General features: G+C 49.0%; 1 protein-coding gene across 1 annotated transcript in view; it reads right to left on the reverse strand.

Moving 5' to 3' along the window:
* Positions 1-12,138, reverse strand: part of LOC149363689 (uncharacterized) — a 58,516-nt gene extending 46,378 nt beyond the window's left edge. Inside the window, exons 1-5 of the mRNA XM_089568586.1 lie at positions 11,842-12,138; positions 8,968-9,075; positions 5,893-6,048; positions 5,363-5,511; positions 3,436-3,585 (exon numbers count right to left, since the gene is read on the reverse strand). Of these exons, the coding sequence (XP_089424712.1) occupies positions 3,436-3,585; positions 5,363-5,511; positions 5,893-6,048; positions 8,968-9,075; positions 11,842-12,070 (792 nt within the window). The 5' untranslated portion in view covers positions 12,071-12,138. The remainder of the gene's footprint in view (positions 1-3,435; positions 3,586-5,362; positions 5,512-5,892; positions 6,049-8,967; positions 9,076-11,841) is intronic.
* Positions 12,139-13,944: the final 1,806 nt, after the last annotated feature.

Below are 13,944 nucleotides of genomic sequence, written 5' to 3' on the forward strand. Positions count from 1 at the left end.
TTGAATTCTTGCCCTGCTGTGGCACCAGCCTAATGGGCCGAGTGGCAGTTAGGCGTTAATTGTGTTGAGACGCGTAGTGGCTCGAACGCACACAAGGACGCTCGGTGCGACTAAGGAGGCTCACGTGGCCACTTACGGACGTCGTGCGAGTGCTACTGAACGCTCAAGTTGCGAGTGTCTGTGTGTGTGCGTGTGCTCGTTCGCGAGCAGGACGCGGGTGTGCATGCTGGTGAACTGGGTGCAACGCACCAACTTGGACGCTGTGTTACGGCGCACGGCAGGCATGCCACTGTGTGTATTTAAGTGTGCATTTTGCGTGATGTTGTGTTGGTGCCCGTGTGCATTTTGTTGTTTTTGGTTTTGTTGGTGCAACTGGTCGCAGCGCGACAGCTTGGACTTCGGTGAATGCGCTGGTTTTACAGGTGTGAAACGCGCATTTGAATGTGTACGTTTTGTTTATGTTATGTCACCCGGAGGGTAGTTTCGTGTCAGACACCGATCCCTTTTGTTTGTAATTCTAAAAGTGGCATTTGAGCCCTTTGTAGAATCTTGGGAAGGGCGTGTAAGGTATCGGTAGCGTTCGCGGGGGGTCATAGGAACGCGGCTGGGAGCGCTCAAAGCGAAGCGTCCCCTTCTCGGAACGCGGCCGCTCGCGAACGCGCCAGGAAGTACGGGTGTCCACCCGCCCCGCGGTACCGATTCGCGCACGTGCTGGCACGAATGTCTATTTGTGTTTGTTTTTATTTTGTGGTGGAGAGAGTGCTTTACCTTGTTGAAGCCGGAGGGCTGGCCATGCCCTCGAAGAACCAATGATGTTAACAGCACAACATGATTGGAAGCCACGAAATGTGGGCCGGGCCTTTAGGGCTTTAAAACCGGGCCCCGGGGCTGGAAGCGGGGTTCTGCGCTAAGGTGAGATGCAACGCATCTTCGGCCACGCCGAGTAGGGGCCTCCCCTAGTGATTAGCCAGTTCCACCTTTTTGTTTGTCCTTTGCTGTTTTAATTTGTCTCTAGTGCCTTAACTTGTATACGGTTGTAAATATCTGTACATAAACCTCAGTTATTGCCCTTTTTTTATCCCTGCGTGTCAACTGATCACACGAGCGTCTCTGACGTGGCACCCCTGGTGCGAAGAGCTTCAGTTCGAGTTACCAACCGTCTCTGGCGGTGCACCTGTAGTGCAAAGAAGAAGAAGAACCTGATCTTTACTCTAGTGAAAATAAAAAAGAATAAATAGGCTTGGGCAGGGCACGTAATGCGAAAGCGAGATAACCGATGGTCCCTAAGGGTAACGGAATGGATTCCAAAAGAAGGTAAGCGTAGCAGGAGGACGCAGGAAGTTAGGTGGGCGGTTGAGATTAAGAAATTTGCGGGGATACGGTGGCCGCAGCTGGCACAGGACAGGGTTAAAGAGAGAGATATGGGTGAGGTCTTTGTCCTGCAGTTGATAGTGATGATAGGGATGGTTGCTTTTGTAATCTATAAACTGGCTGCTTACTCCTGTTAAGCAGCATAAAATAGTTCACTTTCATAAGAGATAGGGAAATTGCACAGATTTGGACACCTTGTCCGGCCTCTAACATTGTGAGAAAACCGTACCGCTTCATATACCCTCCTTGGGTAACTTCTGACCAGTTAATTTTACGCAGGTTTTCGTCCTTCACAACGAGAATCCTTGTATACGAATGCATGCCATCGGTGGCAGACATATCCAGGTGGGCCTTGGGCACCTGTTTACAAATCCAGGCCGACAGAGCGCACGGCTACAGCTCTGCAGGCGGCAGAGAAGCCACGGGCGACTGCGTGCAACGGAGATCCCTCACCCAGTCTACGTTATGGAATCTCTGCAGGGTGCGCTGTTCAATCCCAGCCCGCTTGCTGATCGTAGCCAGAAATTCTTAATAAGCACATTTTTCAACGAGAAGCTGTCTATGAATGCATTTTTTTTTCATATATCTTAAGATTCGACTATAACGATCAATCCATTCGCAGATGTCCCCTCGGCAGGCTTGAACATTGCTATTAACACTTTTGCTATCGTCAAAAACGTCAAAAACGCGCTAAGCCAGCGGACATTAAATCATCTCCAGTTTATCGTTCATCGCTCCTCATTCTTCGGCTGGCCGCCACGTAACAATATATACACAGCCTGGACCTTGAAAGCCGTGTGGACCTAAGAATAAGCCTTCTTTAATGAATGGGTAGTTTCAGATCTCTCTCCTCCACTTTGCCGCCTGAGGAAAAGGCCATAAGTTTTTTGGCAAAGACGAACGCAAGAGGTAAAGGTGTTTTATTCGGACACTAAGCATCTTAAGTTAAGAAACAACAAAAACCGCATGATTATAGGCGCCTTCTGCATCTCCGGAATCACTGATTACAGATAGGGGCGATTCTGGCTGCTATGCTTCTTTTGTGAGCATACACCGCATTCGTCCAGCTCAAACCCGGCCACTGGCAATGGGTTGATTGACTGTTGGGGAAAATATGCGCTATGTTGGGAATACACGAGAGCTTATTCCAGCCCAACCACTACACAGTGATCTAATGAGAAAACTGAGGGAATACTGGTGGTGGAAATATGCCAGGTATTTCAGGAAAGCAAACCACTAATTTTTTTTTAAATAAGCTTTTTGGGGTAACAGAATGGCTTTCGCGGCATTGCAAAACAAGCGTTAGCGGTTAGGGTTAGCTGGTTGACTAAGTTCTAACAGTTCGGGCGCCTGGTTGTAATTAGAGATTTGTAGCTGGCAGTCTATCAAATGGAGTCATACACGCGGCATCTCTGCCCCCACCCGTGCTGCGCTGCTCCCTGCTCCTCGCCGTTTCGCTGCTCCGGCACGGGGCGAAGAACATCACGTGACACGTGCGTCACGGAGTGCCGCGATTTTATGGGCGCCACATTGCGTCCACCGGGAGAGCGGTTTTCGAATGGCGCGAGAAATGGGCGAAGATTGTTGAGCCACCGCACCATCGTAGATCGCGTTCCTGAAATTCTAGAAAATTATACGGATATTGCTAACAGCCAGCTACAAATGTCTAATTACAACTAGGCGTCCAACTCTAAATGTTAGAAAGTTACCTACTAGAATTTAGTTAAACAGCTGACTAGTTCGAACAATCAAAAGTTGAAGTAATCAGTTGAAAACGTTTCCTGATGTCAACCAACACTGGTATTACTATGCCGCAAATGCCGCACCATTAGCTCAAAAAGCCTTTTTTTATTATAGGTCGGCTTCTCTGAAACACCCTGTATAGTAGCTTATTTTAAACGAAAGAAACCTGGAATATATTCTCCTGTCACACTCTCAACATCAGCAGGAGAAATTTTCATTAATTCATTCATTCATTCATTCATTCATGCATGCATTCATTCGTTCGTTCATTCATTCATTCATTCATTCATTCATGAATTCATGATTCATGCATTCATTTACCTGCCACGGGATGCCTCCCAGAGCAGTCATCAAGAAGCGGTCGATAATCTGGCTGATGTCTTGAGACTTGATGCTGCCCACCCAGTCGTTCTGAGGAGGACCAATGATGCCGACAGCCTTGTTTCCAAGGCAAAAAGGCACGCAGATCCACTGCGCACGCACAGAGAGGGTATGCTCGCCTTACCGAAGCATGGTTCCGGGAACGTGTAGACCAAGGGGTCACAGGTTATCTCCGAATCAGAAAAATAGCGGTGTAAGACGGAAGAAAACGGATGCAGCCAAAGGAACACACCGAAAGCTCTAACTCGGGCCTAGGTTTTAACGCGTAGGGCTACAGTTGTGAGCATGCGCCACTGCTTAAAGGGCCCGTGACCACCCTCTGGTGGAAAGCACTCTCTACCCCTCTCGGAGCGAGCCTCCTCTCCTTCCGTTCCCTCCTCGAGATTTTTCTCTCCCGCTCCTTGTCGAGTAGGCTCGGCAAGGCAAAATCACCAACTCGCTCAATTTTACTATTTTTTACTTTTTATGGCTAGGGTTCAAGGCTGTCGCCGTACGCTCCCTCCGCTGTTTTTTTTTTTGTTGTTGTTGTTCCTTCATGCGGGTTTGTAGGCATGTGGCAAAACAGAAGGCGCTGCGGAAAGCGTTGTGCAGACGACGCGACGCCAAGGCTACGCCCAACCTTCTCCCGTCAGTCAGAACGATGCACCAATGGAGTGCCTTTAGCGGAAGTAACCCCCATGACGTCAAGGGGGTTCAGAGTAGTGGGGCGGGAACGTTTTTGTTGAAGGAAAGAACGAGCGGGCTTTGATTTGAATTTTTGCAGCTTTTCGGGGCGCTCATGGCTCTAGTATTTTGCAGAGGTTATCTTCGATGCCTCATCTATGCAGTGGGCTTGTTTTTCAAAAATGTCCGGACCCTGGTCAGTGGTCCTTTAAAGAAAGAAACTAGGCATAACTATAATACGTCCATTTCGCGTCAAACGTTCACGTCCCCTGCGCAGTCTGAAAAGCAAATCTCCCTCTCAGACTGATCCGTTCAGGATTTAGTAGCCAGTTCTGAGTCTGCGTTTTCGCCTTCTAACCTTACACCCAACATTGATTGAGCGGTCACGGCGTTTGGATTCCATTCAGAACTTTGTAAGTTCGACCCAGGCCGCGGCGGCGACGTTACAGTCAGGCAAGATTGAAAACTTCCTGTGTACCCTAATCCTTAAGCCTCTACGTGCTTCATAGGTCATACTATTGCTTCAAATGGCTTCTTAAAAATCTATCAACTGATGATGTGCTTTGGCCCCCATGGGACGATAACCCAGGAAACCAATGCCGCCTGCCCGAAAATTTGACCCATCTTGAATAGGCCTAGCGCGACTATTCTTATGTTAACACCTGAGGCAGAAGGCTAGATTAAGTCTCACCTTGATGTCGCCCATCGGACATCGTTACGACTATTTTACGGCACGTCAGGCATGTTGATCCTCCATATTCCTGATCTACATCGAGCTGTTCAGGGCTATGGCAGCGCTTTCACGCTCAAGTTCTGCCACGCGTGACCAACAGTGACTTGGGTTTCGTTCATTTCACTACAGGCGCAGCAGCTGAAGGCATCACAGAACAGGATCACCGCTTGGGAGGCTATTTCAGTAGATTCAATGCGAATATGAGTTCTGTAGAACGCGGTCATCGTTATGAGCAGTTCATCCGTTCTATCCCTACGTATATACTAAATGAACTGCTACGAACTACTCTTTCTTTTTCGGATAAGCACTTTTATGCGGTCCAATCACTCCATGACTTCCAATATATCCACGGTGACGCCCGTAACACCGCATATACAGCGGGCCTCGAAGGAAGGTTTTCCATCCCCCACCCTCCAACGAATGAAAAGAGTGCCTCAGAGGATCCTGGCTCAGTGAAAGAGAAAAACTTGCCAAGCAGACGGCCATGACTGATATCTGGAGGAGGTCCGTGCGCGAAACTGCGTAGAAGCCGCCCAGGGAGGTGTAGAAGAACACGACCATAGCGGACGCCACGGTGAAGAAACGAATATCCATCTCCAAGATGGCGGCCGCCGAGTCACCTGCGAGAAGGACTCGCTCTTGCCGGTTGGTCGGACCAAAAGCGCGCAGCCACAGTATTGCGTTATTCCCGTGTGCTCGATGGCTGTACAGCAGCCAGAATAATGCGCAAAGCAAGGGTGAGGAACATACTTCACCTGCAACTCTGTTACTGCAACGGTGTTGAGATAAATTTGTTGAGATAGGCTAATTATAAGGGGCACTGAAACCCTGTGTTTGCGCAGTGTGTGTTTGATTACAGATAGTTGCTTCGGAACGTTTTGTGTTTGTTTGGGCTTAGGCAAGCGCGCCTGTCGGCTGCGAATATCTTCAATGACTAAGGTCTCACAGCTGTGGAAGGCAGTAGGCGCTCCTGAGAAATGGCGTGAGCGAACCATCCTCACCTAGCGCCGCCAGGACAGCAGCCGTCCAGAAGACGTCGCCGGCGACGGCTGGGAAGCAAAGCAGCAGCGCCATCCAGCGGCCGTAGCGGTGCTGGAACGGGTCGAGCATCGTGATCGGTTTCAGGGCGCGCATCTTATCCGCGAAGAAAGTTCCGCCTGCGCAGAAATGAAACAGGAACGGAGGCACATATCAACTACATCGCCATCATGTGTACCATGTCCAAAGCAGCCTGTACAGAATAGCTGGACCGTCGCGGTGGCTCAGAGGATATAGCGCTCGGCTGCTCACCCGAAAGACGCGGGTTCGATCCCGACCGCGGCGGTCGAATTTCAATGGAGGCAAAATTCTAGAGGACCGTGTACCGTGCGATGTCAGTGCACGTTAAGAACCCCAGGTGGTCGAAATTCCCGGAGCCCTCCACTACGGCGTCTCTCATAGCCTGAGTCGCTTTGGGACGTTAAACTCCCATAAATCAAACCAGAGTGCGTAGCACACACGAAGACCTCTACTGCAAACCGCTTGCTCCCGCTGCTGATATCACGAACCACTCTCCTCTATATCTTGCCACTAGACACATCGACCTCTCTGCCATGCTGTGCTGTCTCTCCCGTCTGTGCGTGCACCTTCAGCTTCACTCACGAAGATGTTTGTGTATAATTGCTGCCTCGTTAATGTGGACACTTTTGACCCCGAGCAAAGCTGCCCATGAACAAATACTTCGTGACTAAGGTCTTCCTGTGTACACGGTGGAGAACAGTGATGTGGAATTTAGACAAAATCTTGAGCGCTCGAAATGCATTATCCCAGTAATTATCTTCAAAATTATCCGATGCAGTTTGAAATGCCTGGTGTTCTATGAGCCTTTCATGAAGTGACAACGTTAGAGCCCCCGTATTAACGGTCGGCAGAAAATTAGGGGTGTGCGAATATTCGAAATTTTCGAATATAATTCGAATATTATATTTTTAGTATTCGTATTCGATTCAAAATCCAGGTATTCGTGTTGTCTCGAATATTCGACCCGACGCGAATATTCGTATCTAGCCGAATATTAATTGTGAGCACCGGCGTTCATTTCGGTCCGCAAGCCCTATTGACAGAGACAAGGCGGCGCCCACAGCAATGCGCATTCCTTCCTCCAACGGCCATGCCGTAGCTGACTGCGCTGGTGAGCTTCTTTGTGGCTATACCTGCGAAGCTGGTATAGTCAGAGCTGTGCACGAAGTACCTTGCAATACGTGCCAGTTCAGTGCCAAGTGAGAGGGCATTTTCTGTGGCTGGAGGAGTCGTTTCAGCTAGAAGGGAACTACTTCTGCCTGACCATGTGGAGCAGCGGGTTTTCCTTCACGGCAACCTTTTATGTTCATCCCAGCAACGCGCGTTCGTGCTGATGGCAAGCTAGCCTTAATCAATGCTGTGTACCAGCCATCTTCTCTGATATTTCCACTCTTCTAAGAATAATGTTCGAGACTGATACTTTTGTGCAGCCACACTTACCTTTTGTGTTCATTTAACCATTGATAGTTGAACTGTGATTTTCTTGGGTGCTCAAATAAATGTTTTGTAGTGGTTAAATGTGTCTGTCCTTGATTATTCGATATTCGATTCGATATTCGGAGCCAAGTATTCGTATTCGATTCGTATTCGAAGAATTTGATATTCGCACACCCCTACAGAAAATGCTATAGAGTGCTCTAGATAGCGTATATGCTACAACAACGAAACCACGAGCAGGCAGTCCACATCTGTTCACAGTCATCTGACAGGTGTTCAATCATATTTGAACGTAGAACAAGCTGATGGGTCTTCTTCTTCCCAGCCACTAAGTGCAATACGCCAAATGTTAAAGCGCGCCGGTCTAGCCCCTTTGAATGTAAACCATCAAGGCATAAGAATAAGGGCCATCGCTCAGGCATTATCACTTGCGCGCTCCTTTTCGCTCGTGTCCTGCACTCAAAGCACAGAAATAGGAACACCTGGTTTGGTCAGTAGAGATTTTTCGCTCATCACTGCCCATACATGGGCCACAAACATACATGGGCCCCAATGATCTGTGTGCGATTTGACCCCGTTCTTACCACGAACCTTAGCAACCTCCGCTGTGTCACAGCTCTGACCACCGCCTTGGTCAGTTGCTCCGCAGCCGCTGGGTACTCAAGCCCATGGGGTTAATTGGTGTAGGCTGTTTGTACAGGAGCTGGTAGCCAAGTACTACTCCACATTGGAAACGTCTGTTCTGGCGCTAGGGTGCGTTGTCGCCTTTTGTCGCCGGCATCAGGCCGCACCCGAGACGTGGTTATTTAATTCCATCGGCATTCCCATTTTTTTTGTCCCGTAGAGAATTGCGGCGAGACCGGGATTTGAACCATGGTCCTTTTGAACTCGAGGCGAATGCCCTACCTCTACGCCATCGCTGTCATCACCTATATACCTATTATACCTTGGCCACACAAATCAAAAGAGAACCATGGGTTGAGGAGGCAGCCTTAGTCTGCTTAGGCAACGTTTGGCAGGAGGTCTTCTTTTTGTCTTGACAAAGCGTTAATCATCGGCGGGGTTTAATAAGGCCTTCGCTCCGAGCAGGACGCCCCGATAAGTGGTAAGAGGCTGCGATATATGGGAAGAGTGGTGGGACAATCTGTTGTCCAAGCAAGATGGCTCTTGAAGAGGATTGGCAGGTTGACCTGTAAAACTGTGGTAAAAGAAGTGCGTCAACTCAGCAGAACAACATCCGAAGGATGAGGAGGGTGGAAAGATTCGAACGTGGACTTGAAATGCTGTGTGTCCAGGCATGGGGGAGCTGCAACTGGTGGCATGGTTGGTACAGGATGAGTTGACCTAGAAAATCTTGTGTTATGTTAGGGTTATGTTAGATTGATTACCCCGTTTTCATATATTTCATGTCTAAATATAGGATGCAGTCGACTGTCAGGTTCTGTCAGCGTGACAACAAAACACGGTGCAGTGAGCGTACACAGCGTGTGCATTGCGTACACAGCGACTGTGCACTGCTGGAGACTCGGGCGACGCTGCATGTTTGCCTGAGTAAACTAGGGTGTGCAGTGGCCGCTTACCAATGATCAGACTGACTGCGTAGCCGAGCGGAGTGTGGCAATACACGATGCCGTCCTTGTACACCGCCTCCGCAGTTCCGTTGAGGTAGCCGCCACCAACCCACGTGGCTGGTCACAGTCAGAGAAAGAAAAGACAAAATAATACATGCAGCAAGATCCCCATGCCTTCGGAGTAGCGTGTAGTTTGTTGCATGACGACCGACGTGCAGTATAGGCAGGGTTGGCTGTGTAAAACAATTAAGCTTCATATACAGGGTGTCCCAGCTAAATGTAACTAAACTTTTAAAAAATGCGAAGTGTCCTAGTCCAGTGAAACCAACTCAGAGTTGTTCATAGTCGCGTGGCCTAGTCTTGAGTATTTTTTTCGCTCTTCAAAGTTAATTAATTAGTGAAGTTTAATTAGCTAACTTTTTAATTATTAACTTCAGGAAGAAAGTGGCAATCCAAAAGTTTTAGATCACCTCAAAAAACCGCTAGTAGTGCTGTTTCCGTCAAGTTACGATTTACGTAGCTTCATTTATTGGCCTTAGAAGAAAGTTGTCACGTGACCAGCTGCTCGCTCACTTCTCTGCCCCAATGTGCACCCAAAGTCTCATCGAGAAGAGGACTTCAGAAAAAAAATGGATTTTATTCTTTAAGGCGCGTCTTGGGACGTTGAAGTGGCACAGTTGTCATGTGGAAGCTTTACGTAAATATACGTAAATATTACTTCGCTGCAAATGTCTCAGTAAGCTGTTTCTCAAAGCGATCTACAACTTTTCGATTGACACTTTGTTCCTCAAGTCAATAATTAAAAAGTTAGTTAATTAAGCTTCACTAATTATTCAACCTTGAAGAACGAAAAAAATACTGCAGACTAGGTCACGCGACTCAAAACAACCCTCATTTGGTTTCACACGGCTAGGACACCCCGTGTTTTTTAAAAGCTTGGTTACATTTAGCTGGGACACCCTGTATATTTGCTCGGCTGCTGGTACGCAGTGCATTACCGAACGAATTCCATATCTTTCCCACAACCCTGTTTTGTAAAGATGACATTTCTAGCAGGGTCATTCAGAATCATTGTGAAAGGAATCTGTCATGCGTGCTCTAACTGTGAAGCCAATGTTTACATCGAAAACATTTCTGCAACATGTAGGAGCCTCTGAAATATTTCCTTCTGTGTGCAATGCGACGTTGTGATGGTGCGTGGAAACGTTACGACGACAGCACCAAAGGAAAGCTCTGGGGACCGCGCAAATGCAATCGATTATTTCAGTTCTTCCAGAGCCACCGCTGACGGCGGTCGAAACAGCTGTCATGTAGTACGTGACTGCCATGTCGGCAGCTGCCTTAGCACTGCACCTCGCTAATGCTCGCGCGTTTGCCCGTTGCAGCAACCAAAAACCACAGCTGCTTTCGACGTGTTGTGACCAATGAAAGGCACAGATGAGTATCAACTCGGCGACAGCTTTGCTTTTTCAGTGAAAAGCACCGATTCCGACTATGTCACGAGCTCTAAGCTGCATTCCATACCAGTCAACGGTGGAAAATGGCGAAGACTTCCAGGCAGAAGAAAAAATCCACGACACTCCGGTATATCTGGCTCCCAGGATAAAATTCCTATGTCCCAACACAAATGCTACGGCAATAACCCGGAAGTGGCCTATGTGGATGCCGCCTAGTATCGCCACCGAAACGCTGTTGCGCTCGCGGTTACGGACCATATCGGCCACCCCACTTTCTCTTCCAACCGTCATGACTGCCTACCCCGATATTGCCGAAGAGGCAGCCATCGCACTAGCCATCGTCACCTCCAACCCAACCCGTAAAATCATTACCAGCGACTCCTAAACCGCTATCAATAATTCCTCTAAAGGTCGGAATATCTCCTATCACCCTCCACCTACTGCAGTCTAAACACCCTCCACACCATTCAGCTCATCGGGACCCCCGCACAGTCCTCCCTCCCAGGGAACGAGGAGGCGCAGTCACAAGCCCCAAGCATTCCTATCCGGGCAGAGCCCAGCCCCTACCCTCATAGCTGAGCGAGGTCAGCGAGGGATCGGTTGGCCACCTATCACGAATCACCCAAAATTGCCGACTTGATTGGCGCCTTTACCCACCGGCTGACAGATGCCTATCCCGAACGCACGAGATCTGGCGCCAGCTCCAAACGCACCCCTTCAAAGATCCCGCAGTTCCCTGCCATATCTCCGCCAACCTCGACTCAACCAACTGCAAATTATGCAACGGGCATACTTCGGTAACCCACACCACGTGGGACTGCCCTAACCCCTTCCCCTTAATCACTACCGAGGAGCAGTGGGAGACCGCACTGCGCAGCCGGAGCAGGGCCTTCAGGATCGGCTCGTCCATCGGGATGACTGGGTTGCCGGGGCGCATAAGCTTTCGGTCATCCGGCGGAATCGAACTGCTGCATTATGAGGGGCTCTGTCCCATTCATTCAGCTAATTAAGCTTATTGCCTGCCTGCCCTGCCCTGCCCTGCCCTGTCCTGCCCCGTCCTGTCTGTCTGTCTCTGTCTGTAAGGCACAAACACGGCGCAAACAAACCATGGAAACGCGAACAGTTGCCCTCAAAATTTCAATCGCATTTGAAAATTCAGAGGAACGTCTGTCGTCAGGCAGCCGCTCGATCCTTTTAAGACGAAATCGAAACTTTGCTTTAATTGCACTGATCCCTGCGCTATTTCTCTCCAAGTTAACCCAAGGCGGAAAGACCCAGCTGGACCTCCTACCACTGGGAGCGACGTCTATGTGGCAACGAAAAAAATCACGTGACTCTGATTAAATAACGCGCATTTTGTTAGCCATGCGCTGCTGCTCTCGGCCTCCTGCGCACAGCGACCAAGCGATTCACCCACTGGGCTCACCGGTCATCGATGCGACGCCCAAGAACAGCGGCAGGTTCCGGTTGGCCATGAACAGCTCCATGAGCAGCAAGTTCGAGTCCCCGCTCTTGCGTCGGCCCTCCGTGCTGAAGCGAGAACTGCTCAGGTCTTCGCGGTTCGAGTGCGCCTTGTTGCTCGACCAGAAGCCCAGCAACACCACGGCCATGTAGTAGCAGATGATCAGCCCCAGGGCCAGGACGTTCGCCGCCATGTCGACCCTGCCTCAAGGCACGCTCTGCTCACGGGTGGCCGCGAGATGCTCGCGCCTGTGTGTGCTTCTTTTACTTCCCGCCGCACGGTCTGGGTACGCGCGAAGAAACGGGAAACCGTTCCAGAAGTGTTTGGCCTTCAACTATTAGGGAAATTTTCCCGCTGTGTCGAAGGAATGTGCATGTGAATCACTGAACAAATTCAACATTGGGATATACCGTTTCGCCTCAGATTAGCTAAAAATTTGTGTCAGGCAGCGCATTTGATGAGAACAACAAACAATTACTGAGGATAGAGAGAAAGAGAAAGAGAGAGAGAGACTAATGAATAAAGGAGAGGTCTGTCTGGTTATGAGCCTATGCTACTCCAGTACTGAGGATAATTTTTTCGACCAGATAATGCACAAAATTCGTTCTTATTGAAACATTTCAATTGCCTGCACACAAAGCCGATTTCCTATATTCAGTCATTCATTTTGCAGGGACCAATTTGTTCGTAGTTTTAATCAGCCACTCTTCAAAATGTTTCGTTTAAAACGTTAAGCATCTGCAAGTTGCCACCTGTGTCGTTTATCGGACAACCCGCCTTTATCGGACAACCCGCATGGTCCCTCCAGGGACTGTCGGAACATCGAAGTGACCTTGAGGCTTGTCCGCACGTTATCGCCCGCTTTGCAGGTGTCACAAAATTCGGCGCACATTTGACGCCGACAGGAGGACGCAGGGAGCTCGAAGAACGGGGCATTAACAGCTGTCGCTGAAACAAGGCGTTGGCGGATGAGAATGTTGTCAAGGAGACGCATTTTGTACCGATTCTTTTCGCGATTCATTCATTCGCTTCCTTGCCGTTGGTCAGCCCCACCTTAGATGACATTGGCTGTTCAGCTGACCTCACAGTTATTGGAACTGCCCATGGCAGAATACTTTAACTAAGAACATCACACGCACCCGATCTGTATATATGTTAAAATGTAAATAGATTACTTGTACAGTGTACCCCTTTGCCCCCCCCCCCCCCCTCCCCCCCTCCATCCTTTCTAACTGTCCCCTCACCTCTCTCATTTCATTTCTACAGTCTACCTGCTATCCTTTTATTTCCGCTGCCCCAGCTCAAATGCTTCCCGTAGCAATGGCAGATGCCGGTGCTAGCAAAAATATTTTCCTTCCTTTTATTATTATTTTAAATAAAACCGCTCATGGCAGAATAGCAGAATGAATAATGAAAGAAATCGTTTCAAAATACGACTCCACGTAAGCCGCAAAGTGGATGCTTTTATTCAGGCCTCTGGAGAGGTGAAGTGATGCATGAAGCCCACTCCACGGGCTTAATTAGTGCTCTGCCATGCGGATCATCTATAACGGCTTTGTGATCCTGGGTGGGTCTGGCAATAACGAAACTACAGAACACCTGACGCGGTCACTCTTTCGAGCAGTGATCGCGAGCCAGAGCGAAAAGTCGGTTTCTTTCTTTACGCGCCCTAGCCATATAAATATTTAATGCCGACTAAATACTGCAGTCAGTTCTATTCAGCATCTCTCCTTGTAACTTACAGTTATCATTTCCCAATGCAATGCATTTCCTTTTTTCATTCCGTATCATGGCATCCAGGGTGGAGATTTCCCTAGCCTGGAGTTTCAGGTAGGGGAGCGTGAAGATAAAGCGGCTGAGGACGAAGGCATGAATGCCATGATTCGAACAGCATTTAAGACAGCATTACACCTACCCCAAAATACCTCAACCGAAAAACTCTTTCAACTAGGCCTGCACAATACGATAGGGGAGCTTATTGAGGCCCACCGACAGACACAATACATACGTCTCGCGAGAACCACCACCGGGAGACACATCCTACACACCCTCGGTATACGCCTACCA

The sequence above is a fragment of the Amblyomma mixtum genome, chromosome 2 (genome assembly GCF_055824585.1).
Source record: "Amblyomma mixtum isolate Tamu chromosome 2, ASM5582458v1, whole genome shotgun sequence".
In the NCBI taxonomy this organism is placed as follows: Eukaryota; Metazoa; Arthropoda; class Arachnida; order Ixodida; family Ixodidae; genus Amblyomma; species Amblyomma mixtum.